This window comes from Pipra filicauda, unplaced genomic scaffold (assembly GCF_003945595.2).
Source record: "Pipra filicauda isolate LSUMZ 115617 unplaced genomic scaffold, ASM394559v2 scaffold32_size4067784_pilon, whole genome shotgun sequence".
In the NCBI taxonomy this organism is placed as follows: Eukaryota; Metazoa; Chordata; class Aves; order Passeriformes; family Pipridae; genus Pipra; species Pipra filicauda.
In genome coordinates this window covers 697,237-724,984 of record NW_024104454.1, presented here as the reverse complement: position 1 = coordinate 724,984, position 27,748 = coordinate 697,237, and the positions used below count along the sequence as shown (strand labels likewise).

General features: G+C 37.0%; 1 protein-coding gene and 1 long non-coding RNA gene across 4 annotated transcripts in view; one reads left to right on the top strand and one right to left on the bottom strand.

The window, feature by feature from the left end:
- Window positions 1–1,199: 1,199 nt before the first annotated feature.
- The window catches only part of CD44 (CD44 molecule (Indian blood group)), a 51,005-nt gene continuing 24,456 nt past the window's right edge, over window positions 1,200–27,748 (bottom strand). The window contains exons 4-16 of one of the 3 annotated variants that reach the window (XM_039383924.1): window positions 27,406–27,477; window positions 26,468–26,710; window positions 25,063–25,158; window positions 19,403–19,507; window positions 17,583–17,759; window positions 15,639–15,800; window positions 14,593–14,778; window positions 13,970–14,113; window positions 12,353–12,601; window positions 11,249–11,434; window positions 8,313–8,435; window positions 6,978–7,056; window positions 1,200–5,031 (exon numbers count right to left, since the gene is read on the bottom strand). In XM_039383924.1, coding sequence (XP_039239858.1) covers window positions 4,815–5,031; window positions 6,978–7,056; window positions 8,313–8,435; window positions 11,249–11,434; window positions 12,353–12,601; window positions 13,970–14,113; window positions 14,593–14,778; window positions 15,639–15,800; window positions 17,583–17,759; window positions 19,403–19,507; window positions 25,063–25,158; window positions 26,468–26,710; window positions 27,406–27,477 — 2,039 coding nt within the window. In that variant the 3' untranslated portion in view covers window positions 1,200–4,814. The remainder of the gene's footprint in view (window positions 5,032–6,977; window positions 7,057–8,312; window positions 8,436–11,248; window positions 11,435–12,352; window positions 12,602–13,969; window positions 14,114–14,592; window positions 14,779–15,638; window positions 15,801–17,582; window positions 17,760–19,402; window positions 19,508–25,062; window positions 25,159–26,467; window positions 26,711–27,405; window positions 27,478–27,748) is intronic. The other 2 variants (XM_027732655.2, XM_027732656.2) reach the window with 2 other exon arrangements.
- Window positions 15,839–19,585, top strand: LOC113993997. The gene is made up of 4 exons (XR_003542851.2): window positions 15,839–16,040; window positions 17,057–17,084; window positions 18,309–18,425; window positions 19,412–19,585. It is a non-coding gene; the product is annotated as an uncharacterized LOC113993997 (long non-coding RNA).

Genomic DNA, 27,748 nt, shown 5'->3' with positions numbered 1-27,748 from the left:
ATTGACCAAGAAAAAAAAGTAGTTTTGCATGGTTAGATTTTGTCTGGAATATTAAAACTAGCTGAAACTATGTCTGTTCCTTAAAAAAAAAATAATTCTTATTTGACAGTCCTTGTGGACTTATTTTGATCCAAAACTTCATAACTTTTTTCTGAAAGAAATGATAAAATTAAAGACATTCACATCAGTGTTCAATATACAGCTTTTTGTGGCAAAGAATGTATGAAAGTAGGTTTCATCCCCCAACTTGTTAATCCAAAACCACTTTGCCTGTAGAGTAGGAAGTTTTAATAAAAAACCTGAGACTCCTTGAAGGTGTCACTCAGATAAAATCTTTCTAATTCTTGCTGGACCCATCCAGACAAAATCGATAGAAGGCTGTGTTTAAAGCATATGTGAAGCTTTCACTGCCTCTGCTTTACTTGCACTTTAAAAATCATCAACTGTCTTGAGGTCAGGAGGGCTTCTTTGATGGTGGATTTGCTTCTTCAATTTCAGCTTTTAAAAAAACTACGCAGCTATGTGAAGATCCGTATCGGTCCTGCACTTTCAGAACAGGAAGATAAGCAAGAAGCAAAACGTTCTCGAAATCTTGCCGTTGCTAACCTTGCTCAAATGGGTGAGAAAGGGAAGAAAAAAAGCACAGTCTCTGTGCTACACAAAAGACACTATTACTCATCTTTGCTGAATTTGTGCTTTGCCTCTCACTCCTCACTGTCACAGCTGCTTGCTCGCAGCATGGTGTTGGTGGATGCCAAATGCACCATGGCACAGCAATAATGAGAAATAAGCTACCGGGGAAAATTATTCAAAATCACTTTGCAAAGGAGGTGGTGAACGTAGAGGATGACTTGGAGGTGGGGGAGGTCCACAGGAAAAGGCTAATTCTTTTTTCCTTCTCAGAGCTGTGAAACATTCAAGTGCCAGAGGCCTGGGAGTGTTGAAGGTACTTTCCCAGTAGTCGTACAGAAATTTCACTCTCCCTTTACTTCCTTTCCCATCAGTTGTGTCCTCCCTCCATCCCTAATTCCCCAGAGCTCCAACCCCAAAACACTTTTTCACAATTCTTTCCACTCTTAAGGAACCGGTCACCCACTCCCACATAGCTGGAACTGCACCCAAGGTAACAGCCCTTTTCCTGCCACCTTTTTGTCCTTCTCCCTTCCACAGAGAAAAATTAGACAGTATCTGTGGTTACCGAAGGGGCTGGTATTTGACTAATCAGGTCTCTTGCAAAGACTCCAGGGGAGTCAAACCCTTGAATTGTTTAATAAAGACTAAGAAATAATTATTGCCTAATGGCCTCATATAACTTAAAATAAACCCATTAACTTAGGAGACTTACAAAATATCTCCTAATCTGTGTAAGCTGAGACAGTACACAGCTTCCAGAGGATTTAATTTCTTTCTTTCATCTACAGAAAGAATAATTAGGACCAGCCCTGCCCAGAATGATATGCACTAAAGAGACATTTGGTAATTGTCTCCTAATAATATTCCAGGCAATATGCTTCAAACTAATTAGTACAGAGGCTGATGTTGTTGAAAAGGGACACACAAAAGACAGCCATATCATGTGAAAAACTGCAAAGTCACAATTTTGGAACTGAAATTGTGGTAAGGGTTTAATATCCACACGGGTAGACATGATGGCCACATACCCTTTCTCTTTCTAAGATCTTCAAGAAAATACAGATGAAACAATCACTCTGCATTGCTTCATGAAAAAAATTATATTCTTATAAAACATAAAATCTCTCTCTTGAATGCATCTACTGCTTTAAACAGTATTTCCATTGGTCTGGATTACATTTATTTGAAACTTTTCAAGACAAAGAATTAACACAAGCTGATCACAGGGTCTGACCTCCTCAGCATTTTTAGAAGAGATCCTCATACTTGCTAGGCACCAGGGGTAGACCGAAAACCAATTTGTCTGTCAGCACGCTGAAGGAAGGGCTGGGTGCTGTGCTTTCTAAATGCTGTTGGTTCAATGAGCCAAGAATAGTCATGGAGGTCTTAGTGGGTTGATCTGAAATTGAATCAAGCTGATGTCTGCTTCTGGGGGGAAGCTGACTTGATCACCAACTCCCAGAGCGTCTGTGGAGCCTATGGAAGGCTGGCAGAGCAGAAAAGGTCACATAGCATTCACCTCGGCCTAGCTTAGAATTTGCAAGCAGAAAAAATTATCACAAATACTCAACATGACTATCCTGCTGAATACTTCTTTCCCACTAATAGCTGGTCTTACTGTTTATCCTCAATGTGGAATCAAGTTTATTTTGGAAGCTTATTTTACAGTTCAATATGTTTTTAGCAATACTATTGCTAGTTACAATTTAGAGATAATATTTTCTATCATTCTGATTAATCCATTAAATAAATATGCAAATATATCAAGTGCTCTGTATAAAAATACATACACACAACAAACAACCCCTCATATAATAAAATCAAGATTAATAAAAATATGTACTATATTACACATATGAAACGTAGTTTTGAAACTATAATGAAACAATCACACATGAATCACAGGACATAATCTAAAAAGAACCAGCATATATATAATAATGGCAGTGCCTCTGTAAAGACAACTTGAGCATCTCCCTATTTAAAAATATATAAAAAACCCAACCAGTGTTGTCTGTGCATTTATAGTGCCTGGACATAAGGTAAACTAGGAAGAAGTTTGTGAGATTCTTCATTCAACATCTGTATAGGGAGATGAATAACATCACAAACTTTTTCTTTTTCTAAAGGAGAAATTTAGGCTCCAAGACAATGAAATATCTCCTTTACATTAAGACCTATATTCATTTAGGACTTAAAGAGAGGAATAATTCTTACTCTGGATCTCCATACTTAGTGAAATGAGTACCTAACACCAGTTTAAACATAGCCTTCAACAGAACATTTTGATTTGTAATGACAAATAGAAAAGCTTGCTTAAAAACATTACAGGGATTAAACAAAAACCAATGCACTGTTCATAGATGAAATATGCTGACCTACATAAAGTCAGACAACATCCTATGCATATTTTAAAACCTCTGCTTGTCCTGGGACCTTTTGCCCAGGCGTAAATTGCCCTGAGAAGATCTGCCTGCAGATACCAGGGCACTGAGCATCTCAGTGAAACACATGGGAAACTGCTGGAGGACTGCAATTCAGAAATATAATCAACAGCTTTATGTTCCAGTAAAGATCAGTGCGAGCTAAAGTTAGTATTTAGCCAGCTCAATACTCATCCTCCAGACTGTTTCAGATGGAGAAAAAAAATAAAATGCTTTAGCAGAACAGTTTCAAAGACAGATGCTGTGGTCAGTGAACAGGAACACTTGCATAACCCTGCTACAGGCCATCCCTATCCAACAGCTGACGCAGACCACAGGTTGCAATTACTTAAATTGTTTTTACTTGCATTTTCTTGGGCAGCCCAATTAGAAGTTATCGTTCCAAACTGCTTGCTTAAAAATAGCACAGACCACTGGTAGTAAATAAGTTTTTTTCTGACAATTCATATCAATATAATGCACAGCATCATAGCTTAATACAAATACTTTACATAACAGACACAAAAGGACAAAACACAAGCATATAACAATGCAGCTTAGCTACTCTACTATATTACATGGCTGGGAGAGTTTCCTTTCATTTTCTTTGACCTTTTCTGTAGAATTTGAATTTCTGGTACCGATACGCAAGCAATGTTTCTTTTTAAAAAGTAGATGGAAAAAATGTAGATGAAATAGAATTCTGAAGAAATTAGTGAGATCGTAGAAAAAGAACTTTTAAAATATCAGCAAACTGGTGCGACATAATAAGGGAAACAATTTTACTAGGCTCAGCATCTCCTAAGTAAAATGGAATAAAAACTAAAATATCTAAAATAGAGACCCATTCTTTGGGAATAAAATACTGTCATCTTCCCTAATGATCTCCAAATGCTTGATTTGTGCATGTGTGCTAGAGCTGGGGTCATTTTGTTTCATTCATTATCTTAACTAACAGACTCATTAAAAACATGCACAAACTTGGACCAATGAATGAGGGGGGGAGAAGAGCAAAGAATATCTCAAAAATTCAAGGATAATTGTACAGGTTGCTAGGATGATAAAGTATAGAACTTTATTATGTATCAGTTCACGTTTTCATCTCTTTATTACCCCTCCCGAGAAGACTTGCTGTATGCCCATAGTATCATTTAAAAATAGAGATAAATAAATTTTGTCCTTCTGGGTTTCCCTCATTGCAGACCAAACCACACATAATTACAAAATGTCACTTTCTGTTTATAGTGGCAGATTCTGAATGCACCCTCTGCTCTTCCTGGTTGGAAGGCATTTCTGAAGGATTCTCGTGTTTCAGACATTATAGAGCATGCCTTTTGGGTTTAGACTTGATTGTCACTCTTGACATTTTTTCCTCACTGACTCTTGTATCGTGGCAAGTTTAGTACCTTATATGTTTCTAAGATGGAGTGACTGGATACTTCTTAAGCTGCACACAGTGAAGACCTTCCATCTGGGGAATAATGACATAAACTTGTATGTCTCCTAACATCCAGGACACAGTGAAAGTCCTCTGTGGAGGGACTGGGAACTGAAAGCATTATGCAACTCTTGGGGCGTATTTCAGAGAGGACATGTCAATTTTTTAACCCTGGCAACATTGTAAAGTGATTAAAAAAGGAGTAAGACTTATGTTTATTTTCAAAAGACATCAGTAGCAGAGTGCATTTGTGAATTCCTGTTCAAGTTCCACATGATTTTGATTTCCCCAGCCCTGATCTACTTGGCAACATGGCACCATTACACTCCAGTCTTCATGTCAAGGTCATGATGATTTTGTGTTTCATTAACAGTCAGGAGTTCATCACATGCTTGTGTTCGGTCATTTGACCGTTCTTTATGAACCAAGTGCACCATTTCTTGTGATTTGCTGATGTCTCCATTTAATGCACTTGACTTCCTGTCCTCCACTGCCCCTTTCCCATTGTTAATCACTAGCTTTTTCTTCTGCCCACATCTAGAAAGAAATAAAAATAAAATACTATTAGTAGAGACTAACAGAAATTAGAAAAAAATTGAAGGTCAATATTTAGGAGAAGGTGATTGGAAAATAAACTTGTGTCTGCCAGTGCAGACTTACACTATGCAAAGTGCAAAGTTTCTCCATATCGCATATTTTAGTTTTGAAAGTATCCAAATGCATAACATTTGTCAGGAGCTCACTTATTCAATTTATATCTATTTTTCCTACATATAGGAATAACATTCATTACTGAATGCCAGAATTCTTTTTCTAACCTTTGAATATATCCACATTTATGAACTTTGTATATATCCCACTGTAAGGACACACCTCTGAAAATGCATGAGTTCTCAAGGGAATAGAAAATTCAGATCAAGCTCTCACCTCATTATACAAAGCAACTCTCTTTTTCTTTGTATTAGCATGTCAAGCCTAGAAGCCAATGAGCAGCAAGGAAATACAGAGCACTACTGCTGCTATCTGCAGCACAGTTCCTTATGATGTTAAGGTAGGAAACAGGTACTGTGCCTTTAAAGTTACACTCACTGCAGTGATGCCCAGTAAACTTTATATATAGCTCTGAATGAAAACACACACACACATTCCTTTAGAAAGTCACCAGTCCAAAACTGATGCGTGCTGGTCACCATGGGCTGCGTATTCTTCAATGCAGTAAGAAAGTACTAGTTACAGCTCTCAGGTTTGCTTCAGACTGTTAAGATGATTCTATGGCTACACACTCTTGAACATCCAACATTTCCTCAAACAGCCTTGTGTAAACTGAATATACATAGCACAGCTCTCCTAAGAGGGACAATGTCTCTGTGAAGTTGTACTTTTATGTGTTTCTTCTTAAAGGAAGCATATTTTGCCTGAATTACTAATTTGGCAGTTCAATTATACTATTATGTTTCAAAAATACTATTTTTTCATGCTTACTTTTTCATTTTCATAGATGAGGGTTATTTTATCTGAAATACCTCAGTTCCCTGTGCTAATGTTACACACACCCTTGGGAATGATTTCCTGCTCTGTAGCCATAAAATGCCAAAGGACACCAGCAAGGAGCTGTGGAGCTCCACAGCCTCTTCAAAGAGCAGCTCAGAGTGCTTTGCAACCAACAGACTAGAAAAAAATTTGCTCACTATTTCCTGAACAAAAATCTCCACATACTATATAGTTACTACTCCAATAAAAAAAAGAGTTCAAATTCAACATTCAAGTAGCATTCAATAGTTACTCTGTTAAAGGGCTCAATTTTAACATTCAAGCAGCAAAAAGCTGTTGAAGACAATCGAGAAGTAACCTCAGAACAGCGTCCAGAGAAAAGAAAGCTGTAAGAACTTTAAAGCCTATGCTTTAGGTTAAGGTTTTTTCAAATTTCCTGGCTAACTTAGCACAGATCACTGCACCTTTTCATTGCTCAGTTTCTTCATCTGTAAAGTAGAGTAAATAAAGCTATTGAGAGCTCTGATAGCAGTGTTAGAATATATCCTTGCGACTGCCAGCTATGATACTGACTCTTGTTTGGAAGGAACAGATTAATCCTATGATAGCAATTGTCCAATACAGCCCTCCACACTGTACACAGACAACACTGTTAATAGTGGAAGATTATACTCAGCTCATCCTGTGGTTGCTACTGGCTATGTGCATCTCCCGGTTTCTCTCTCAGTGAACAGGATTTTCCCATTAATAACTAACAGAAAGAGAATAATTTTCTGTGATCTATATACACTTAATTTCCATTTCCAAGACCAAATGGTTTATACAGCTGTTTATACAGCTACTGATGTCACATGATTCCATGTGAGTGTGGAGGCTGATGTGTGACCTGTGCAGGACACATGGTCACCTGGGCTCTCACACCCCAAGTCACAGAGCATTGCAGAGGATGCTCTTTCCTGTATTATATTTTTCTACTCTTTGACCAAGCTTACCTTCTCCGACTGTTAACAGCAATGCACACTGCAAGAATCAATACAAGTGCCACAAGAGCAGCCACTATGATCAGCCATTCTATAGGGAGACATGAGGAAGGGGAGAAAAGCATGTTAACGTATCTCATGTAGTTTTGCAAGAATCTCATGTAGAACTGCAAGAACACAATCGCTTCTACTTTCATTAAACTGTCACTCTTTTCCTGCTTTGGATGGATGTTTGTTCGTTTTACAAAATGTTTCTGTGTAAATCAAATAAATTTTCATCACTCAGCTATACACAGGCCAACTCAGATTAAATATCCCATCATTGTTATCACCCATAAGTACTGCATTTTGGTGGGCATAGGTGAAGAGGAGCTGTACCACTGACTCACTCCAAGAGCAAAAGAAAAGGCTTAGCATGACACATCTACAAGAAGTAGGACAACTTCTAGTACATTTTTAGTAAAGGAGGTTTCAAGACCTTCCCAGTAGCCTCTTCTCTGCTACCATTATAGCCCTACTACCATTACAGATGGAGGTCCTCTACAAAGAGCTAACTCTTTGATTTTGTTTGTTTGAAAAAGGTCTCCCTTGTTTAACAAAACTTTTACACTTTATTTGAAACAAGTTACTACTTCTAATTAGTTAATTATTATTAGTCTGCGGTGAAAAACTGATAAGCATTCTTTTTGTAGCGTGGTCTTCTTATATCTCCCCTCAGTTTTCTCTGAAAATGATGGGTTCTTCAGAAGGTGCTTAAAGGTTACCTTTCCAAAATTTTCTGTATGCTCTTCTCCATTTTTCTGCCTATGTGAGTGAGCAATGCCTTGAACTGAACACAGAGCTTCAGCTCTGGACTTGCTAGGTCTAAGTAGAATGGGATAATTACTTTCTCTGTTTTAAAAATTACTTTATTGCTAATATGTCCCAGAATATATTTGCATTCTTTTGCAACTGTATCATGGTGTTGGCTTCTTTTTATTTTCTTTTATTCTGCAAACTCTATTCTGCAACACCTGGCTCAGCCATCATTTTTACTGAACGTTCTCATGGATACAATACTGTTAATAGATCTTTAATGAGATTTGCCTGATTTCTTATCAATTCATAAAAATATTTGAATCTTAATCCCATTCTCCAAATGCATGGTTTCTCTCATCTCAATATTGCTGGAAAATTATATGAGTTATAATACGTTCCATTTTTTAGACTACTAGTGAAGTGCTGAATATTATTTGGTTCATAACAAAGCCTGAACAATTGTACTTGACCTCATTTTCATCTCTTACTTTAGTTCATATGAATGCAATTCTGTACTTATATTTTTAAAACATGACTTCAAAAACCTACCTGGTACACGGGCCGACCTTGGCTGTGAATCTATTTTTGTTGTGGCAGTCTCTTCAGGGAAAGTAGTGGATTCATAATGTCCCTTGCGTGGTCCTTCATTACCATATATACTGGAGGTAGAGCCTAAAGACAAGAAAAAAAACTATCCATTAGGCCAAATATGCTTAGCAAGTATTTAACAGCAAGGTACAAAGACCATGAATTTCACAATTAAAAAAACATATTCTGGGAAGTTCATGTTGAAGCAACTTATAGTACTGAAGTATTTATACTGAAAACTATTACATATAAGTATCATACTCATCTGAACTATGGCTAGCTTTAGTATTTTGAAAAATAAAACTCATGGCTTTCCACTCTTGTCTCCCTTATATGTTTCTTTTTTTTGGGTGAATCAAAATGTGCTTATGATTGCCTAGAAATTTTCTGAATAAAATGTAAAGACATAGGTGTTGGCAACTTTTTAAAGAGGCTTTTGTCATACAGGTCAAACATCTTGTCTGTTCCATGGGGAAAACAGAATGAGAAAAGGAGAGAGAGAGAGAATTTTAGTTTTTTATTAAAACCTAAAAGGTTTAAATGGAGAAATTTTGAAACTATTAATTCTATTCCGACACGGGATAAAACTGAATGTTAAAACTCTAATACTCACATTAAATAGAATGACAGCTCTCTGAATGGTTGTAAATTATCAGCAGAATATAGATACAGTCATTTCATTTGGGACTACTACTTCCTTATCACTACAAAAAATGTATTACAGATTTCCACTTCTCTGAATTCTTCTAGAGTCTTACAGAGTAAATTAAGCACTGACTCTATTCAGCTGTAAAGTTCTTTTTCTTTAACACACATTGGAACTTATTTCTATCCAGCATTTCTGATCTCCTTTCCTAGTAACAGCTGGCAAATACAAAACCAAGAAGAATGTTTTTCCCCTCTTGCTTTGCCAGCAAGCAGCTCATGAATCTTCCAGATGTTTTCATTATTTTTATTAACAAGAAACTTATTGACTGGTGTGTTGTTTGGTGATATCTCACAACAAAGGACAGAGCAATAATTCAGCAGCCAAGGGTCCCAATCTAGTGGCAAAGAAAGCTGACCAAGAGGAACATACTAACTCGTCTACCCCACATCTCAGCAGACTCTTTAAGGTGCTTTATATCATCCTTAAAAATACCAGAGCTTTTCCTCCACAAAGCCCCTTAGAAAGGCAGCATTATTAAAATGTGTGTCCTTAGAGAATGTGCTACATTTGCTTTTCCCCTGAGCACTGAGAAGAAGAAGCAGGATTCAGTTGTGTCCTCTGCTGTTCTGGCTCTGGGAAGGTGCTCTGGGAAGGTGCTTGCAAGTGGCAGGGAGGGATCCTCAAAAGCTCTCTGCATTTCATTTTGGTAACATACTAGGGTTTTTTTCTTTATGGACACTTATTTTTGGGGTTCCTTTGGGGGACTGATTTGTTATTCTGCGGACACTTGGACACTTAGTGTGATGTCAGACCACAGCTTAAACACTGCTGTAGAAAAAAAGCAAGAGAAACAAAGTAGTATAATATATCAAACCATCCGTCTGTTCAGAGAAAGTCTTTAACTGTAGCCTGCCAATACATTCATGAATCTTTTCCATTCTGTTACACCAATATGAGGTAACATTACAAATGAATGAACCATTCAGTAAATAATTTTTTTTTATGAAAATGGTAGTGTCCTAGTAATTCCCTTGTGTTGTGTTTTTAAAAAGCACCAAGAGAAAGTAAATGAAAAAAGGCAGAGTTTTAGGAAAATGGCCTTTTGCCAGGGCACTGACAACGCAAAGATTCGATGCGGATATTCACATTGAAAATTATCTTCAAATCAGTTCTTACATGTTCTGTGTGCTCAAAACAAAAAGGTAGCAAAAATCTTTTCATAATGTGTAATGTCTGCACATAAAATTAAGGAGGTAGCTTGGATTAACTGAGTGAACAGGGCCAGTGAAAGTCAAGAAATGAGCTTGTTTTAGTAGGAAACCATTATCAAAAACAGATTTATCTTTCCAACAAAATTCTATCAAAAATATATTTTGCATTTATACTGCTATGCCTGTCAAAATACTATAACCAGGCAATTTTGACAGAGTTGAATTTACTGGATTTATACAAAATTTTTGGAAAAAAAAGTAGGCCAAGTTCCATCTCACAATGTATTAATTAATTATTAATAACAGAATTATCTTTAAAGCATTTGATGTATAATGCTCTAAAAACATCGGTACCTAACCTTCCTTATGTGCAAAGAATGTCCACAGAGCATTGGCCAAATTCTACCCTGGAATGGTTCCACTAACTTCCAAGAAAGTGCATGAAAACAGTGTTTGGATTAGCGGCTTTTGGAAAAGAAAAACTAAAAATCCCTTATGGTTAGGATGATTATTTGTATGGAAACTACATTTGGAAATAAGGAAAAGTCCCTTAAGTTTGCAAAGAATTAGCATGTGACCACACATAAAAAATTACCAAGGGATACATGTAGTATAATAAGCAAACACTGTTATTGTTAATTGCACTAACTTTATCAGAAGAATAACCCTTTAATAAAAAAAAAGTTGTTCTCAAATGAAATGTCAGTTACAGTCCAGTAACAGTAAAGAAAGGCAAAATGTTATCACAAATGTATTGGCATGAGGAGAAAGTTTAGACTTCTTCATGTCAATAACTGTGTTACCACATACTGATAACACAAGGTTATTTGCAAACAACTATTTACAACCTTTTAGCAAATACCCTTCATGACATCTTATCAGCAGGTTATAAACAATAGCAAACCCGCAAAAGGAAATCATACTATGACAACAGTTTACAATTACAGTTAGTACACATGGGCTTGGACAATAGTCATTGTCCACAATAATAACTTACTGACGGATAAATTACAATGTTCATAATTCATTGTTCTTACTAGTAGTAAGAGGGGTCTGCAAGCGATTAAGATGGTCTTCAGCGTCTGGAAGAATTGCAGGTATCCAACCGACATGGGAACCATCTGTGATGTTTGCTTGTTCACTTTCCCTTCCAGGTGGAGTGCCAGGTGCCAGTGGCTCCTTGGTTGCTTTCTCTTCATTAACATCCTCCACAGATTCTGTGACTGGCATGATGGTGCCATGATCAGCTTTAAAACGGAGCACTCACACAAAACCACCACCCATATTGTTTTCAAATTGTATTTCCATATTGCACCACAGCAAGCCAGAAAGCACGTCCACTTTCCTCATTCAAAGCACAGAAAGAGGGGAGAAGACATGAAGGTCTCTCCTTCTTCTTCCACCCTGTCACTGGCTTCTGAGAGACCATGAAGCATCACATCTCTGCTCACCATGTTGGAGCAAGACATTGGCTACATGTACAGATCCCAGTGACAGATGGAGAGGGGAGACCTTGAGGAGAAGAGACCACAGCAGCAACAACCTGACCATGTAACTCAGAAGTGAGAGGCCATACTGCAGCCAGACCTGTGTCAGTCTTTCCTGGCAATCCAAGGTGAGGAGAAGTAAGAAATTGATGGCAGAATATATGGGATGTAATTCTTCTATGATTGCACTGCACTCACCACTGGAACACCTCTCCCCTATGATGGCGCTGCTGCTGAGTCACAGGAGCAAGTCATCTGATTAACCTACCAGAGCACCTCCACCACACCAATCATGGTGCCAAAGCATATCAAGCCTGATCCCACTGATGCACAAGAAAGGAAGATGAGGCTGGGGATTCAGAATCACCAAAGTGCATATCTGGCAGAATAGTTAGCAGGTCACCCAAAAACATGCTTCAGCAAAGGACAGAAACCACCAAGTGTACCAGTAGAGAGTCCCTTATGCCTTGTCTACAGATCCTATCACAGATTTTTGCATTGCAAGTCCACACTAAGAATGTAGATCCCCAGGATGAGAAAGATAGGATGAGAAAGGAGTCAACTTCAGAAGAAATAATGTCTCATTTCACACAAGCATGAGAAATGAGTATGATCCATTATTCTTACTGGTACCTATCAGATGAGAGTCATTACCAGCTTTGATTATACTGGCTGTAGTCTTGTGGAGGACTTCATCCCTTGGGGTATCTGTGGGATTCCTGATGCCTTCAGTGCCCTGTCCTGGTTCATTATCTGAAGGCAGAGGTGGTTGAGTTGGGTCTTTGTGGTGGGCACCATCAGGAGAGGCAGCAGCTGTTACCATGATGTGAGTTGCCCACGCTTCCTGGGTTATATCTTCTGGTACCAGAACATCAGTGGAGGCTGTGACTGTTGTGATGATGGCTAAGTTAACTTCGAAGACATTTTAAAAACCCTACCTTACAAATTTCTCTCTCTTTATTTAATTCAGCAATCTCTAGTCTTTTATTTATTAGCCTATGTAGAATATGTAGTGAGAAGAAAAAAAAACAAAACCCACAAGCAAAGAATATCTTCTGTATATGTCACGCTTTTTGGGTTGTCTGTTCCTTCACTAACACCCTAATAATAAAGTTTAATACCAATTTAAAATTACACTACTGAAAGTTATCATCACTAAGCAAAATCAGAAACCGAAATATGCATTTACAAACAATGCAGCCTGAAGTGTCAGTTTTGAAAATACCTCACAAACGCTACTTAGAAGGGCAAAAATAGTAATGTTATTTTCATAATAAAATGAGTATAAGAATTCCTGTTGTTACACAGGAATTACATTAGAATGGCTAAATTTAAAACATTGGAATAAATTGCTAAATCATACTTGCTTTTTCATATTTGCAACTGATCTCTCAAATCACATAAGCTTAATAAACAATGAGCTGTGAAGCTTTACCAAATCTCCTTCATATTTAGAAAACAGGAGTAGGGGGTAGAGAATACAACTATACTTTAATCCACAAACTGTATTTTAATTCACACAATCTTTAGCTTTCATAGGTCTTTGGCAAATCCTAAATGTTGTGGATTAAATAATTCTGATGAAAATGGATTTTGAAGAAGAAAATGGAAAGCATAAATGCTAATTTTTCCATAGAATTTCTTTTTTAGAAAATGTAAGAGACATGCAAAAACTTCTAAAGCACTATGATGTCATAAAAATAAGTAACATTATATTATATTTTATGAAAAAGCAGTATTTTGAACTCGGGTAATTTTAATTGAGTAACATGCAGATCTTCGGACATTAAGTAGAAGCTTGAGGAACTACATGAACAAACTCCAGTAAATTATTTCAAATTTTACAGTATTAAGAGAATATGTGGAAATATCAAGACCAGGAAAAGTCAGACATGAAAAGACATATTTAAGTTTATGATTTATTTACACTACTGGCCACTTCCACAAAGCAACTGCTTTCTCAGTATTACCATCTACTAAAAATAAACCTGAGAAAAGTCAGGGGAAATAAGACGGAGGGCATTCAGGGAAAAAAATATCCTTAAATAGGGAGCAATTCTTGTTGGGATATTCACATGCAACAAAATGATAAAAATATTTGCACTGCAAGTTCACAACAAGAATGCAGATCTCCAAGATGAGAAAGATAGGGAAAGGATACAAGTTTCAGAAGAAATAATGTCTCATTTCACACAAGCATGAGAAATGAGTATGATCCATTATTCTTACTGGTACCTATCAGATGAGAGTCATTACCAGCTTTGATTATACTGGCTGTAGTCTTGTGGAGGACTTCATCCCTTGGGGTATCTGTGGGAATCCTGATGCCTTCAGTGCCCTGTCCTGGTTCATTATCTGAAGGTAGAGGTGGTTGAGTTGGGTCTTTGTGGTGGGCACCATCAGGAGAGGCAACAGCTGTTATGATGGTTTAATAACAGATGACTTAAATATAGATTATTTAATCAGCTGTGAATTCCATCTGTATGCTGCTGTGGCCTTCCCATTCCCATCTCATTCAAGTCTCCTTAAACCACTGTTACCCTTTTCTCAACACAAAAAGATAAGAGAAAGGAGACCTGTCCCGCACAGGTCTACCACTGCTCTGTCAAGGTTTTGATGAGACATTTTCATTTGCTCATCCACTTTTTTACTTAATAAAAATATTCCCAAGGACAGTGGACACAGGGACATAGAGACAGCAGTCATGAGGATTCCCTGACCTGTGTCCCAGGCTGACTACACAGCCGCAACTTCCGGGACACTGCCGTGTGCTGTTACAGCATGTTTTACATTGCAGGTATCAACACTGACAGTAAAGAACCCTTTCTACAGTCACTGTAGAAAGTTACTCAAGACACTGTGAGTGGTGACAAGTTATAATTCATTGTTCTTACTAGTAGTAAGAGGGGTCTGCAAGCGATTAAGATGGTCTTCAGCGTCTGGAAGAATTGCAGGTATCCAACCGACATGGGAACCATCTGTGATGTTTGCTTGTTCACTTTCCCTTCCAGGTGGAGTGCCAGGTGCCAGTGGCTCCTTGGTTGCTTTCTCTTCATTAACATCCTCCACAGATTCTGTGACTGGCATGATGGTGCCATGATCAGCTTTAAAACGGAGCACTCACACAAAACCACCACCCATATTATTTCCACATTGTATTTCCATATTGCACCACAGCAAGCCAGAAAGCACGTCCACCTTCCTCATTCAAAGCACAGAAAGAGGGGAGAAGACATGAAGGTCTCTCCTTCTTCTTCCACCCTGTCACTGGCTTCTGAGAGACCATGAAGCATCACATCTCTGCTCACCACGTTGGAGCAAGACATTGGCTACATGTACAGATCCCAGTGACAGTCTTCAGAAGAAGAGACCGTATCATGTTTTTAGCACATTATTTTAATGTTATGAATAGTATGTTATATGAGATTGCATCATGATTTCGTGTCATGCCAGTTTTGTTAATTTTTTTCTCCCATCATTCTGTGAATCAGAGGGACAAATATTTTGATAAAATTTGTGAAAAGAACACTGTTTCCCCAGATGAATATTCACAAATAAATGCATTAACCTGTTGATATACAAATATACATAAGTATGAATTCAACTTTAAGATAAAGATAGTTTGGCAGCACAAAGTAATATAACTTATGATATGATCTGGATGCAATTTCACAGCCATGCTTCACCAAGGAATAGAAAGTACTGAAAGTGGTGTTGGCAAGGAAAGAACAAATGTTTTATACAGAGCTAAAATAGAAAACTTTTGTCTCACCACCATCCAGATGGAGCACAGAGAAAACAAGTCATTCTACAACTTACGTTATTATTTTAAGAGATTAGTAATTACCCATGTCTACAAGTTTATGCAGCATCTTTCCAGGACAGGCCATCTGAGAGACAGAAGTGATGCAGTACACGTAACTGACATTATTAGTAGTACCTGTAGTGGAAGAGTCTTTCTCATGATTATTCCCTCTGGAAGGAATAGTTCTATCCGTTATAGCAGGCCATGTTGCATATTCCTCTCCGTTGTCCCAGCCTGGATATATCCATGGGTCTTGCATGGAGTCATTCTGTTTGGCCCCATGGGTGGAGACCATAGCTGTTATGATGATGATGAAGCAATTATGAACTCAGTATATAAAGATCCATCTCTCATATTATTCTCCTCTTCGGTTCTTGTCTCTATGACAGGCCTTGCTCACATGGCTACTACATTTAATGGCAAAGAGGAGTAAAGTAGACTTGCTTCTCATCCTGGTTTATGTTTAGAAAAGCTGCCTACTCTCATCAGTAGGACCAACTCCTTCCTCAAACCAAACATATGCTTTTCAGAATCAAGGTATCTTATTGTTTTTAAAAAGTATTTCCCTGAATCTTGCTGTTGACGTTGTTTTGGTTGAATATCAAACCAATGTCCACTGATTCAGAACTAAGAACCTCAAAGGCAGAAACAAATGCAAGGATATGACCCATCAGTAAGATTTTAATCACAGAATTTGAGTGCATTGACTGGATCCAATTTTTTCCTCCTCGAAATTTCACTGTTTTATTAGTTGCAGCATCTCCAGGAAAACAGACGAGGAAGTATGACAGAGGGGAATGCTAGCACATGCTACACACTGTAGATAAGACAGCATTCAACTGGAGAATATTTGATATCGCAGTTATTTAGAAAAAACTTATCCAAATCAATCAATCTGTAGTTTTTATTAGATAGTCATAGCAAAAGAGTACCTGAATCTTATAGGAAGCATAACCCTCCTTAGCTCCTTCAATACAATAAGAAATTTGCCACACTGTGTTACAATTTCAATTGCAACTAGGCTATTACATATTGCTATAGTAGTGTAGTATAATGTAGCGTAGTGTAGTATAGTGCAGTGTAGTCTGGTAAAGTATGGCACAGTACAGTGTTTACACATTTATCTCTATCTCATTTTGCATTGTACTGCATCACCAGATTTTTTAAGGACGGTGATGACATATCTGGGTTTGATATCTTACAGGAATGTGGACTTAGGCACTACTGAAACAGTGAGCTACACAAAACTTTTGCTAATAAGATTAAATTTAGTTGAATGAATAGAAACGGCATCTAAATCATGTTTGTGATATACTTCTCTTCAGAGATCTGTATTTAATAATTTGCAAGAGTAGATGACTGTTGGCAGCACATCTGTCATTAACTAGTAAGCTTGGTACACTCACAGGAACAGAAACTAATATATGCCAATTTTCAGTTACTAGCTTTAAGGTATAATTTGGTCTTTTATGTTTCAATTGATGCAACGAATGGAAGAGAGAAGCCTCTTTCTTATTCTGCGTTGTGCTTTGTTTTCTTCCCTTCATCACCAGTATCACACTGTCATAGTTCAAAAGTAAGGTGAGTAGACATTTTAGATAATTTTTTTTAGATATAATTGCCATATTAACAAAAACTGAAAAAAGAAATCCTGGGTCTGATAATGACTTGCAACAGGGAACTGAACACAGGTCCCAGTGAATGAAATATACAACAGACATTATTAAACCTTCTCTGTTTCCTACAGATAAAACCCTGGTAGACAGCTTGTTAAAAGCTTGTGACTGCATCAGACACAACACAAAATGTAGGAGGCAGTTACGGAAGGTTACAATACTAAAGGTCTTGACCTGTAAGTCAAATAGAAGAGAAAAAAACACCCAGGGACAGGTCTGAAGAATAATTAAAAATTAAAACGATTTTTTAATAATTAAAAATAATATAACATCAGAATTGCTCAGGGGTATTCACAGAATTTGTCCTATGGCCTCAGAATGCAAAAATATTAGTAAAAAAAATCCTAAAAGTAAACCTTTAGAAAGACTTGATAATTTACTAAAATGTGACCTGTAATATTACCTGTATGAGAAGATTCCTTTTCAAAATAATTTTCACCTGCAACAGTAAATTCATGTTGTTCAATACTCGCCGTGGTATTTGCAGGATTTTGTTCTTGACTGATCCCTCCAGAATGAATGGTGTATGGCAGTGGAAGTTGGGTTGGTCCTTGATTTTCATTTTCACTTGTAACTAGTGCTGATAAGATGATGATTGAATCAATAATGATCAAAATACCCATCATCAGTCATATTCTCATATCATGGTTTAATAACAAAGACGTCTGGCTTTTGTGTTTTGGCTTTTTCTTGTTGCATTTGATGTGAAATGAAAGATGAAAGAAAAAGTAGTCCTTTGGAAACCTTATGACACAAAACCATCACCAGGATCAGAAGATTTAAGTGGGCTAGAAAGGATCCCAATGACCAATGGAAAAGATATTGGAGAAGCAGCAGAAGAGCACATAGAAACAACAGCTTACACCTCTATTTCATATTCATTAATACTAACTTAACTGTTGAGTCTGTGTATTCTGCGTTTTTACAGTGAAAAAGTGGATGAACTTTCTCTTTTGAGTTAATATCTCAATTACACAATTACAAAGCCGGCCCCAAGGAAATTGTAATTTCTTCTGAGACTGGAAAGATGAAATAAGAAGGTTCATATATTCGAAGCTGAGAAGCATACTTATTTTGAACTCAATAATAATTAAAGCTCTTACTCTTTAATTTGCTCTTGCTTACACAGCACAAGATGCAGTCAGAAAGAAGCTGAAGTACCACCACCATAAGAGGTTTTCTATTGAGTATCGACAGGTTTGGAAAAGATACATCAGAAAAACCTAAGATGAGCACTAGAACTCAGGTAGAAATATATTTGCCTTAGGTATCAAAAATTACCATGAGTGATATATTAAAAGTAAAGCAAAGGTCATTAATCAGAGCACGCAAAGAATGAGCTGGACTTGTTATATATGCTAAGAAACCAGCTAGAGAAACCTATGCTACTTCCCAAAATGGGAAAAACTGGAGAAATATTTATTTTCACATTCAGGCAATTAAATATTCATATAGAGAGCACTCATGAAAATGTAATCCATTCTTTTTAAATTAAACCTAATACATCTGTATCATCTTATAAAAAAAGAGTTAATATTAACTAATGTATGAGTACAACTGATCTAAAAATACGCCACAAATAAAAGAAAGTTACCACAAAAATTTTTTCTGGGTGATTACAGATCTTGTTCTAATGACAATTGTATAAACCTTCGCTGTTCAAAACAAGCTCAGGACCAGAAAGGCACAGCAAAAATAGCTTGAGAATGAGCTCTGTAAGCCTTTGCCTACAGAAGCTTCTAGCCTTGAATGCTTTGGTATCTCAGTAGGCTACTGGCACTAGCACTGGTAGCAAAATGTTCACATTCTTCTGGAGGACGATTTTTGTAGGAAAATTTCATGATTTTGAAACACTAACTCCCTGTTTTGTCTTTTGTCTTCAGATTTTCAAATTGAAAATTTTGAAATGGAAAAAGGGATTTTCTTTTTCCTCACCGGGGTTGGTCACCAAAAGTTACAGTCTACTTAGTTCTATTTTGCTACTGGTAGTGCAAATATAAAAATACCAGAAATGTGAGGAAAAGTGGCAATTAACTAACTTTAGATGCAAAAGATAGACTTGGAACAACAGATAGATGCCACCTATGAGGGCTCTAGTACAAATAATGTAAAGGCATTACACTGAACTGAGGCTAATGGTATGGGAATTACGAACAGTTGCACCATGAGTGTTACATTTACGTCACAAATCTGAATATTATCTGAAATACTTGATTCCTTTACCCCTGCTAGGAGAGCTAGGATACTGCTCCTCTTCATCTGTGAAGGTGGGATTCCAATGATCTTGTGTGGAGATTTCCAGAAGTGTTTCGTGTTGTGAGTCCACAGCTGTTGGGACAATGGAGGATTGAACGCTGACTATGCTCTAAGTCTACCACTGTTCATGTGTGCCATAAAGGTGATGGAAAATGGAAATTCATGTATATCCTAACTACAGCCTCTCTACTCTTTTTATCAAATCCCTTTACATCAAACCAGTTCTTCTTTTCTTTGCATTGGATAGACGCAAATTTTCCCAAGAAGAATGGGGAAAACAAGCAATAGAAGAATAATGTATAGCAGAAGTAATGCAAAACCATTACAGCAGTTATAGACATTTAAACTCATGTTTGAAGAATAATGCTGGACCTAAGGAACATGGTAGATATCTCAATACATGTAAAACATGCTTGCTAAGTACCCAAGAAGTACTCAAAAAGTAGCATGCTAGAATATCCAGCGCTGAGCTCAAAAGCGATGAACGGTAAAAAACTGATAGCGCCTTGAGAACCAGCAGGTCACCAATATTAGTGAAGAAAGTTATAATACAATTAAAAAGATAAAATAAAACTTCCACAAGAGTCTATGATCAGAGATTGTATACACTTTCACCCATGCAGCATGCAGACACTGCTAGGCCATAGAAAGTATTTGGAATGCAATACACCAGTGGAATAAGTCACCAGTGCAGAGTCTCAAAGATAAATAAATTAACAGCAGAAATACCCAAAACACAGGCAAAAGAATAAAATGCCCCAAAGCAAGATGATTTGATGATTTTGTAATTTCTTCTAAAAGCAAAGACCACTGCTGAAAAAATGCAAATACTGAACTATCTCCAGAAAAATCGAATGCTTTTAAACAGTGATTTATAAACACCATTGAGTAAATAGGAGCACAAAAAACAGATACATTAAGATGTACTTCAATTAAATAAAATTACAGAAATAGAACAGAATTATCTTTGTACAAATAAGAGCATTAGAGTATAGTCATCAATGTCAACTTCTATGCTAAAACCCCCCCCTGGTCTTTAAGTCAAGTACCAGAGTGTGTGCTTCAGTGACACGCAGCATTTGGCTCTGATCTTCACATGTGGTGGTTTTCTGGTTTTCAGAAAAAAATTATTTCAGGTATGGATGGCTTTTGAATTTAAAAAGAGTTATCAGATGATGACTGTGGGACTATTCCTATCAGGAAAATAAAGCTATGTATTAAAATACCTTAATTATCATGTTGGATCATGCCTAGACATCTGAGGTCACAAAATAAATGAGCTGATGTTAGAGGACTGCATGGGAAGAGTGTAGAAGGGAGCAAATATGAGACTGTTTTGTTGACAATTCCCAATGAAAAAGGCACTTAGGCTTTGGCCTCCTCAAATTATGCCTGAACATCTCCTTCCACAGACAGGAAGTCTGGTATTAAATAGTTGTAGATTATATATAGCATGAACTAGAATTATTTTAACACTTAAAAAAAATTCATAGAAAGAAAGATAAGCTTTTTTTCATCTTGGAAAATCATGAGTGAATGAAAACATTTCAATAGGCATGAAAATGAGGTGGTAATTTTAAGTAGTGATAGAAGAGATATTACTTTTATCAATATGGAGCTCAGATAATTTTTCCAATCACAAAAGAGATATTTCTGAAGGAACAGATGATGAGGAGATCATCCAATTTTCACATAATATGTGTGTGGCAAAGGAGGAGGAACATCAAGTGTGAAAGGAAAAAGAAGAAGGAAAGCATCCAAAGAGAAAGCAAGTTCCTTACTCGTACTTGGAGAACTCTTGTCCTTGGCCACACTCCTGCCCCAGCTGGGAAACAGTGTTGGGTACATCATTTCCTCTGAAGAGTCTTCATCATCTGAACCATTGCCACTGGAGGTCACATCTGCTGTGATGATGTTAAATCTGCCATGAAGCCCTAAATCACAAGGCCTTCTGCTGGCAGCAGTTAGGCTTTCTTGCCTCCCTACATGCAGCCTTACAATTACAGAAGAGAATACACAGAACTGTGCTTCTCATGGTCCATATCTCCTCCTGGCCTTTTCACTCAGGGGATGCACCACTTTGCCACAGCGCTGCTGAAGCTCCCCAGTTTGGTACCCTTTGCACACTCACAGCATTAACCATACTCTGTCCTCTTCAGCCCCTAATCAAAATGCCCTCTTAGCATGACATTCTTTGCCCTTGGTTGCCTGTGTGGCTTCTTGCGTCTTCTCTCCAGGATTTGACCACCACCAGTGGTCTGGAAACAGATTCCACCAAGCTTGGGTGGTGGCTTTCTCTAGGTCGTCATGATGAGGCCCTGGAGCTGTTAGGACATGGTCCATTTAACCAAGATCTTGTTATTATTTCTTGAGAAGCACTTTTCCTCCAGGAAAGTCAAGTCCACTAGCACCAGCACCCTGAGCACCCTCATGCCACAGAGACGGATGTGAGTGCAAGGCGAATGTATGAATCCATGGTATCATTACATTCCTCAAACACATCGCTCGATGCAAGCGCTTCTGGCAGTCCCAGGAAAGAACACAGTGCCTTAAGAGGAGACATCAAAAAGCCCTGTGGGTTTTCTCTAGCCCTTCACATGCCATAAAGTTAATGAGCTCCTCATAGGCTTTGACAGCAGGAGAGAGTAGATAGCCTTAGGCTCCAGAACAAGGAACATCCACCAAGATGACATAAAATCACATACAAAAGGTGAAAGAAGTATCCATGTCAGGCAAAAAGGTGACCCACAGATAAACACATCCAGAGAAGCAAACTGCTCTGCTACTGAGAACCCCAAGAAGCCAGAGAGACCTGGGCTCAGAACTGCCGCTATTGAGTCCACTCAAAGGACACATGCACTCCCCTTAGCCTGATGCTGTCAGCTAAATCCACACCAGAAATGCTTTTCAGAGTAGGTGTCAGCACAGCGTGAAGAGAGAGAGATGCAGCTTTATTCCTATCACATGACCAATGCACAATATTTTCTCAGATCAGAGCATATCAAATAGTCAATTCCAGAGGTTTGTGACAGGCATTTACAGATGGAAAGAGATTTCTGCTTAGAAAAATCAGAGGAATCTACAGTGTTTTCATCCACTGTGCTAGGCAAGCCAAATGGGTATTGGCGTGCAAATAGAAATAAAAGTGTCTATTGCATATGGATGAACAAAATCAATCACAGTTACTGTTTGAGTAGGTTGCTCTGATAACTTAGAAGGGTATTTCATTGATCAGTAACAGAATTTTACATCTGATTCCTGGCACACCTTCAGATGAATCATAATTTGTTAGTAACAAAGAAACTTTTTTCATCCAGGAGAGGAAGTTGATGGCAAAGTGCTGAGAGTGTATTAATCTGGACCATTAACTTGATGGAGAACATCACCAACAATGTCTAAATCCAGAGAAATACCAAAAGGGTATTCTCTGAAGAACAAAGAACTGTGAATATTGTTCATTTCAAACCCATAGCAAAGAAGTCTTTAGATTAAGCCAGATACCTTTTCACAAAACTTTAACTTTACAAATGGTGTGTAATATAGATTGAGAGACACCAGTTTTGTTTCTCATTTTAACACACTATAGAATTAGATAGATATATTTTTAGCCATCTGTCAGAAGATATATGACAAATAGTATTCTTTACTTATTTCTTAATTTTCTACTTTCCTATCTGTGGGATTTTTCCCTGAGAAATTAAACTGGATACTCCAATGAGCCTGCACTGCTGTGGAATCTAAATAGCAGATATTGGGGTGCAGCTTCATCTTCTTTTTTTGATTGTTCTCCATGTAACTTCCTCCTACACTACTGAATTTTTGATTACTTCTCACAGAGATGCACAGCTTATACTTCTTTCTGAAAGGACTGCTAAGTTATTGATTCATTTGTAACGCAGTAAAATTAAAATAACTGAGTCTCTTTGGCTTTAAAGTGGTGTTGCTGATGTTGCTAAATCTATCAGAAAAGCCCAGGTGCATTACTTTCATAATTTTTTTTTCCCAGAGAACCAATCTATCAATCCTAAACCAGTAAACAATCATGCCAATGCTATCACTTCTGTCATAGACATATATCAGTATTGACATATTTTATTATACGGCTTTATAGTTATTTTGATCTTTTAAAATCTGAAATACCTCTAGTTTTCCCTCTGTAAAATAGTCCTGCCCATGAGAGAGAACTGTTAGCAACAGGAAGGGACATATATATCTAGAATCAATACATTTGATAATCAAGTAGTAAAATGAAAACAGACAGCTTTCCTGCCTGGAAAAAATGCACAGTTTTTGCAGTGCGTACAGAAACAGCTGTACAAGGAAACACTAAGTCACACATGCATACAAAAACAAATACATATGAAGGTGGAATTTCCTCCACGCTTCTCCCCCTTACGGGCAATATTTTGTAATAAAAGCTCTTGTTTGAAACAAGCGCCAGAAAATTTTCTACTTTCTTTCAAGGTCTGGGGTAAAATCAACCTAATATTTCTTTTCCTATCTACATATTTATAAGCTATTACTAACCTTCACATCCTCTGAGACAAGATGCTTGGTTTTAGTGATTTATGTCTTCTAGCAAGGCTTTTGCTAACTGTGTAAAACAAACGATCATTCTTACTCTAAATACAGTGACAAGGGTACCACCCTTCCAAATCACATAGACCATACCTATCAGCAACCAACAATCAAGCAAGTTCCTCACTTTCATGAATTTCCTTGGTGGGGGGAAAAAAAAGAGCCAGTAGGAAGAAACTTTCATGTCTATCAGTTCAATCTTTACTACAATATGCCTCTGTAGATTTCCTGTGTGTAATTAAAATGTTCTCCCTTTAGGTTCACTTTATTTTCTGGGGCAAAGATCTTTATCACTCTAAACTTAAGAACTAATGTGAACATATGTACATTACTTCCATTTTAACATGTGTAAGATGACTTCAAAAGCTTTTTATTTGTTGTAGCTGCTGTGCATTACATATTTGATAAAAACATCACAAGCAGTTTTTCTGATTCAATAAAGCTATTTAAGGACAAAGCTGAGAAAAATGGCTAGTGTTTTTTGATTCCTCAAAGCCTGTGGAGCCCAAATTTTCTCTCATGCATACTGCCAACAAGGGTGAAATTAATTTTTACAGTGCACAAATGGCTTGGCAATTGGAACCATATAAAGGATTGCTTTGGTTAGCGAGGCCATGTTTTTGACACAGATTACACTCATTCACAACCATAAATATATAAGAATAACAGAGACTTTTATCCCAAATTGACAAAAATTTCCTTTTCTACCTCAGACATAAGTTGACTTCAAGTAATAATTGGTTGTACTAATTTGTGGTGCCTCAGAGAGCAAACAGGTGTGATAAAACAGCAGTGGAAAATATAAACCAACAATCTCTCTGAGCTCATGTATAAGCATTGAATTAAATACACTGTAAATGATTTTGTTCCCACTGTCCCAGAGACTGAAATTCATTTCTGACTTAACCAGTTTGGAAAGTAGTGTCTTTCAATGTCTTTCCAATATTTGAAATGTTGTATACCTCACCACTTACCAGAATACCCTTCTGAAAGAACAAAGCAGTTTTAATGCAATCTATAATGTAGTTGTTATGAAATGTAAATCTTACTAGTAGTAGCATGATAATGTCCACCATCTTCTTCATGGAAATCATCAGTCACTGTCCCGAAAGAGATGTCAGGTGATAGAGATGGAACTTCATCATCTGTATGGTGATGGATAAATCATTACTATTTCATTAGCTGAGTTAGCTGAGTTGCAATACAGTATTTAGGAGTACTTCAGTTACTCTATACTGCAAGCTTCATTCCTTCATTTATTGGTCCAAGAGAGGAGAAAGATACAGACTAGATTCCTCTCATAATTCAACCCCGCATAACCTTACTTTACTAACATAGTAAGGATATCACCTTACAGATTATTTCAAGAGGAGTATGTATTGCAGTGATAATGAATATTCTGGCAGTGATCTGTTCACATGATACAAGATTTAAATGCTACCTGTATACCATGTGGACAGGGATTCTAGAGCAGTGAATGAAGCTATTTGTATTCCCCTCTACTGAGATATATTCTGAGATTTAGTCCAAAAATTTATACTCTGCATGCAAGCAGAGTTGATAATAGCTGTAATGGCAATCAGTTAAAATACACAGCATACACCTCGGGGAGTGGTTCTGATCCCAGTTCCTTAGGAAAAAAAATGTTAGGATTTACCATTCATGATGCTAACTGTATGGAAAAACAAGCATAATATATCATGAGTATACCACAAGTGAAGAGTAATTTTATAATCCTAATGCTTCTGCTCTTTTTTTTATTTTTAATTTCAGTATATACTGAGGATAGTGACGCAAAACATTGTTATCCTTCACTGGTAAGTTACGGGTGATTTGATAAATAGCCTGTAGTCACACAGTAAACTTCACTGTCCTTAGAGGATGACTTATATTTGTATCCCTTAGGTTCAACTGGAGCTAGTCTTTCAGACTTCAGATAATTTCATCCACACAAGAAACATAAAAGATGAAATAAAATATATAGAAAAGAAGATGGTGTTTCTATTTGGTAGGGCTTCATGAAATTTGAATTTGGCTTCACTACCTAAAAGAAGTTATTAATAACATTTTAATTTGACATATCTATCTCCCTAAGCATTCTCTAATATGCAGTAGTAAGATGATGTCCTAAAAAACCTCCTGTATTTATACAAAGAGAAATCTCTTCTATTGTAAACTCCTCCTCATTCTTATTACTTAATGTAATTTCATTTAGAAAACAGATAAAAATGTTATCCTTATCTCTACATATGCTTCATACTCACATGCAATCAAAAAAATGCTTAGAAATTTAGAATGCCTCAGTTTTCTCTTCTTTCAAAGACACACTTTCTCTCTTTTTTTTTTCTCCTGAATACAAATTAGAGATGGTACTTTTCAATCCCTCATTATATCCTTTAACTATCAATGTAATCTTTCACTCACTTATATTAAAGGGCAACCTACTATCCTTACCATAGTCTTTTCCAGGAGTTCCTTTTTCACCCCCTCCAGAAGTGTGATCTGGCAGCTGTGAGACTGGAGTAGCACTTCCATAATATGAGGGGCTGGATCTCCTGATGGAGGTATCCATGGGAGTTGTCTCATGAGTTGATCCACTACCTACATTTTCATCGTCTGCACCTGAAGTTGAGGACTCTCCACCGGTATGACGTGTGCCATCTGCATTATAACGTGAGCCATCTGCATTGTCAATGACTGTGGAAAGAGGGAATTAAGCAGCTAATATCAAGGAGCTACATAGCTATATTTCAGTAATGCTAAACAGTTTTAGTTCTACAACAACAAAAAAAAAAAAAATAAAGAGAAACACTTGTGAATTAATACCGGTTCATCCATTTTTGCCATCCTATCTAACCTGTCTAGATAATACTTCACTAAAACATGTCTAATGTATATATGCTAGTTTACATATTTTTCAAATATGTAGGGCCTACCCTGCATCACTTATTTCCACCAAACATTTTGGTTTTAACATAAAATCTCGGCATTTGTAAAGTCAATCAGAATTTCAGAATTGCAACAAATAATTTATTATGAGCATTTTCTTCCACTTCCAGCTGCTTTTCTAACAAACAGCTCAAATGAGATGTAGAAAGGTTGTTGTCTTAAGCCAAGTCTTTTGTGTCAAAGAGATATTATCCACTCTGAGATGCTAAAAATGTCAAATACCTATATAAAAAAGTGTTTGGTAGCACCCTGAAATAAACAAAGCTCCATAAGATTTAGGGGAAAAAAAGTGACCAATTGTTTTAATTTCTGTTGAATGTCTCTTAACTTCTTTTTCTTATGTTTGGCTTGATTTTTTTAATATCAGTAATTGTTTATATAAAAAAAACATAACCAGATACTAAAAACTGAGCAAGTGCATGTCTTTCTAATCAGTACAGTACCTATTTCATCTTGATTACTGAGGAGAGAAGTATCTAGTTTTTCAACTGGTTCACACCCTTTGTCCCTTGTTTCTGTGAAAGAAGGAAAATAGAAAGTATTAATTTGAGAAAATGAATATAAAAGTCACATGTATACCCATATTAATGGCACGTAATCACAAAATGTCAGCTTCAGATGAGGACAGTTGGAAACGAATTTCCAAAAAATTTTATTCACTGATGTACCTACTTTCCCTTTTTTCTCCTTCTGAGGTGGAACACTTCAATATTGTTAGTTCTGTCAGCTAACAATTAGATTCTCCATTTCCATAGCCATTCCAGAAAACAGTTGCAGTCAATGTCA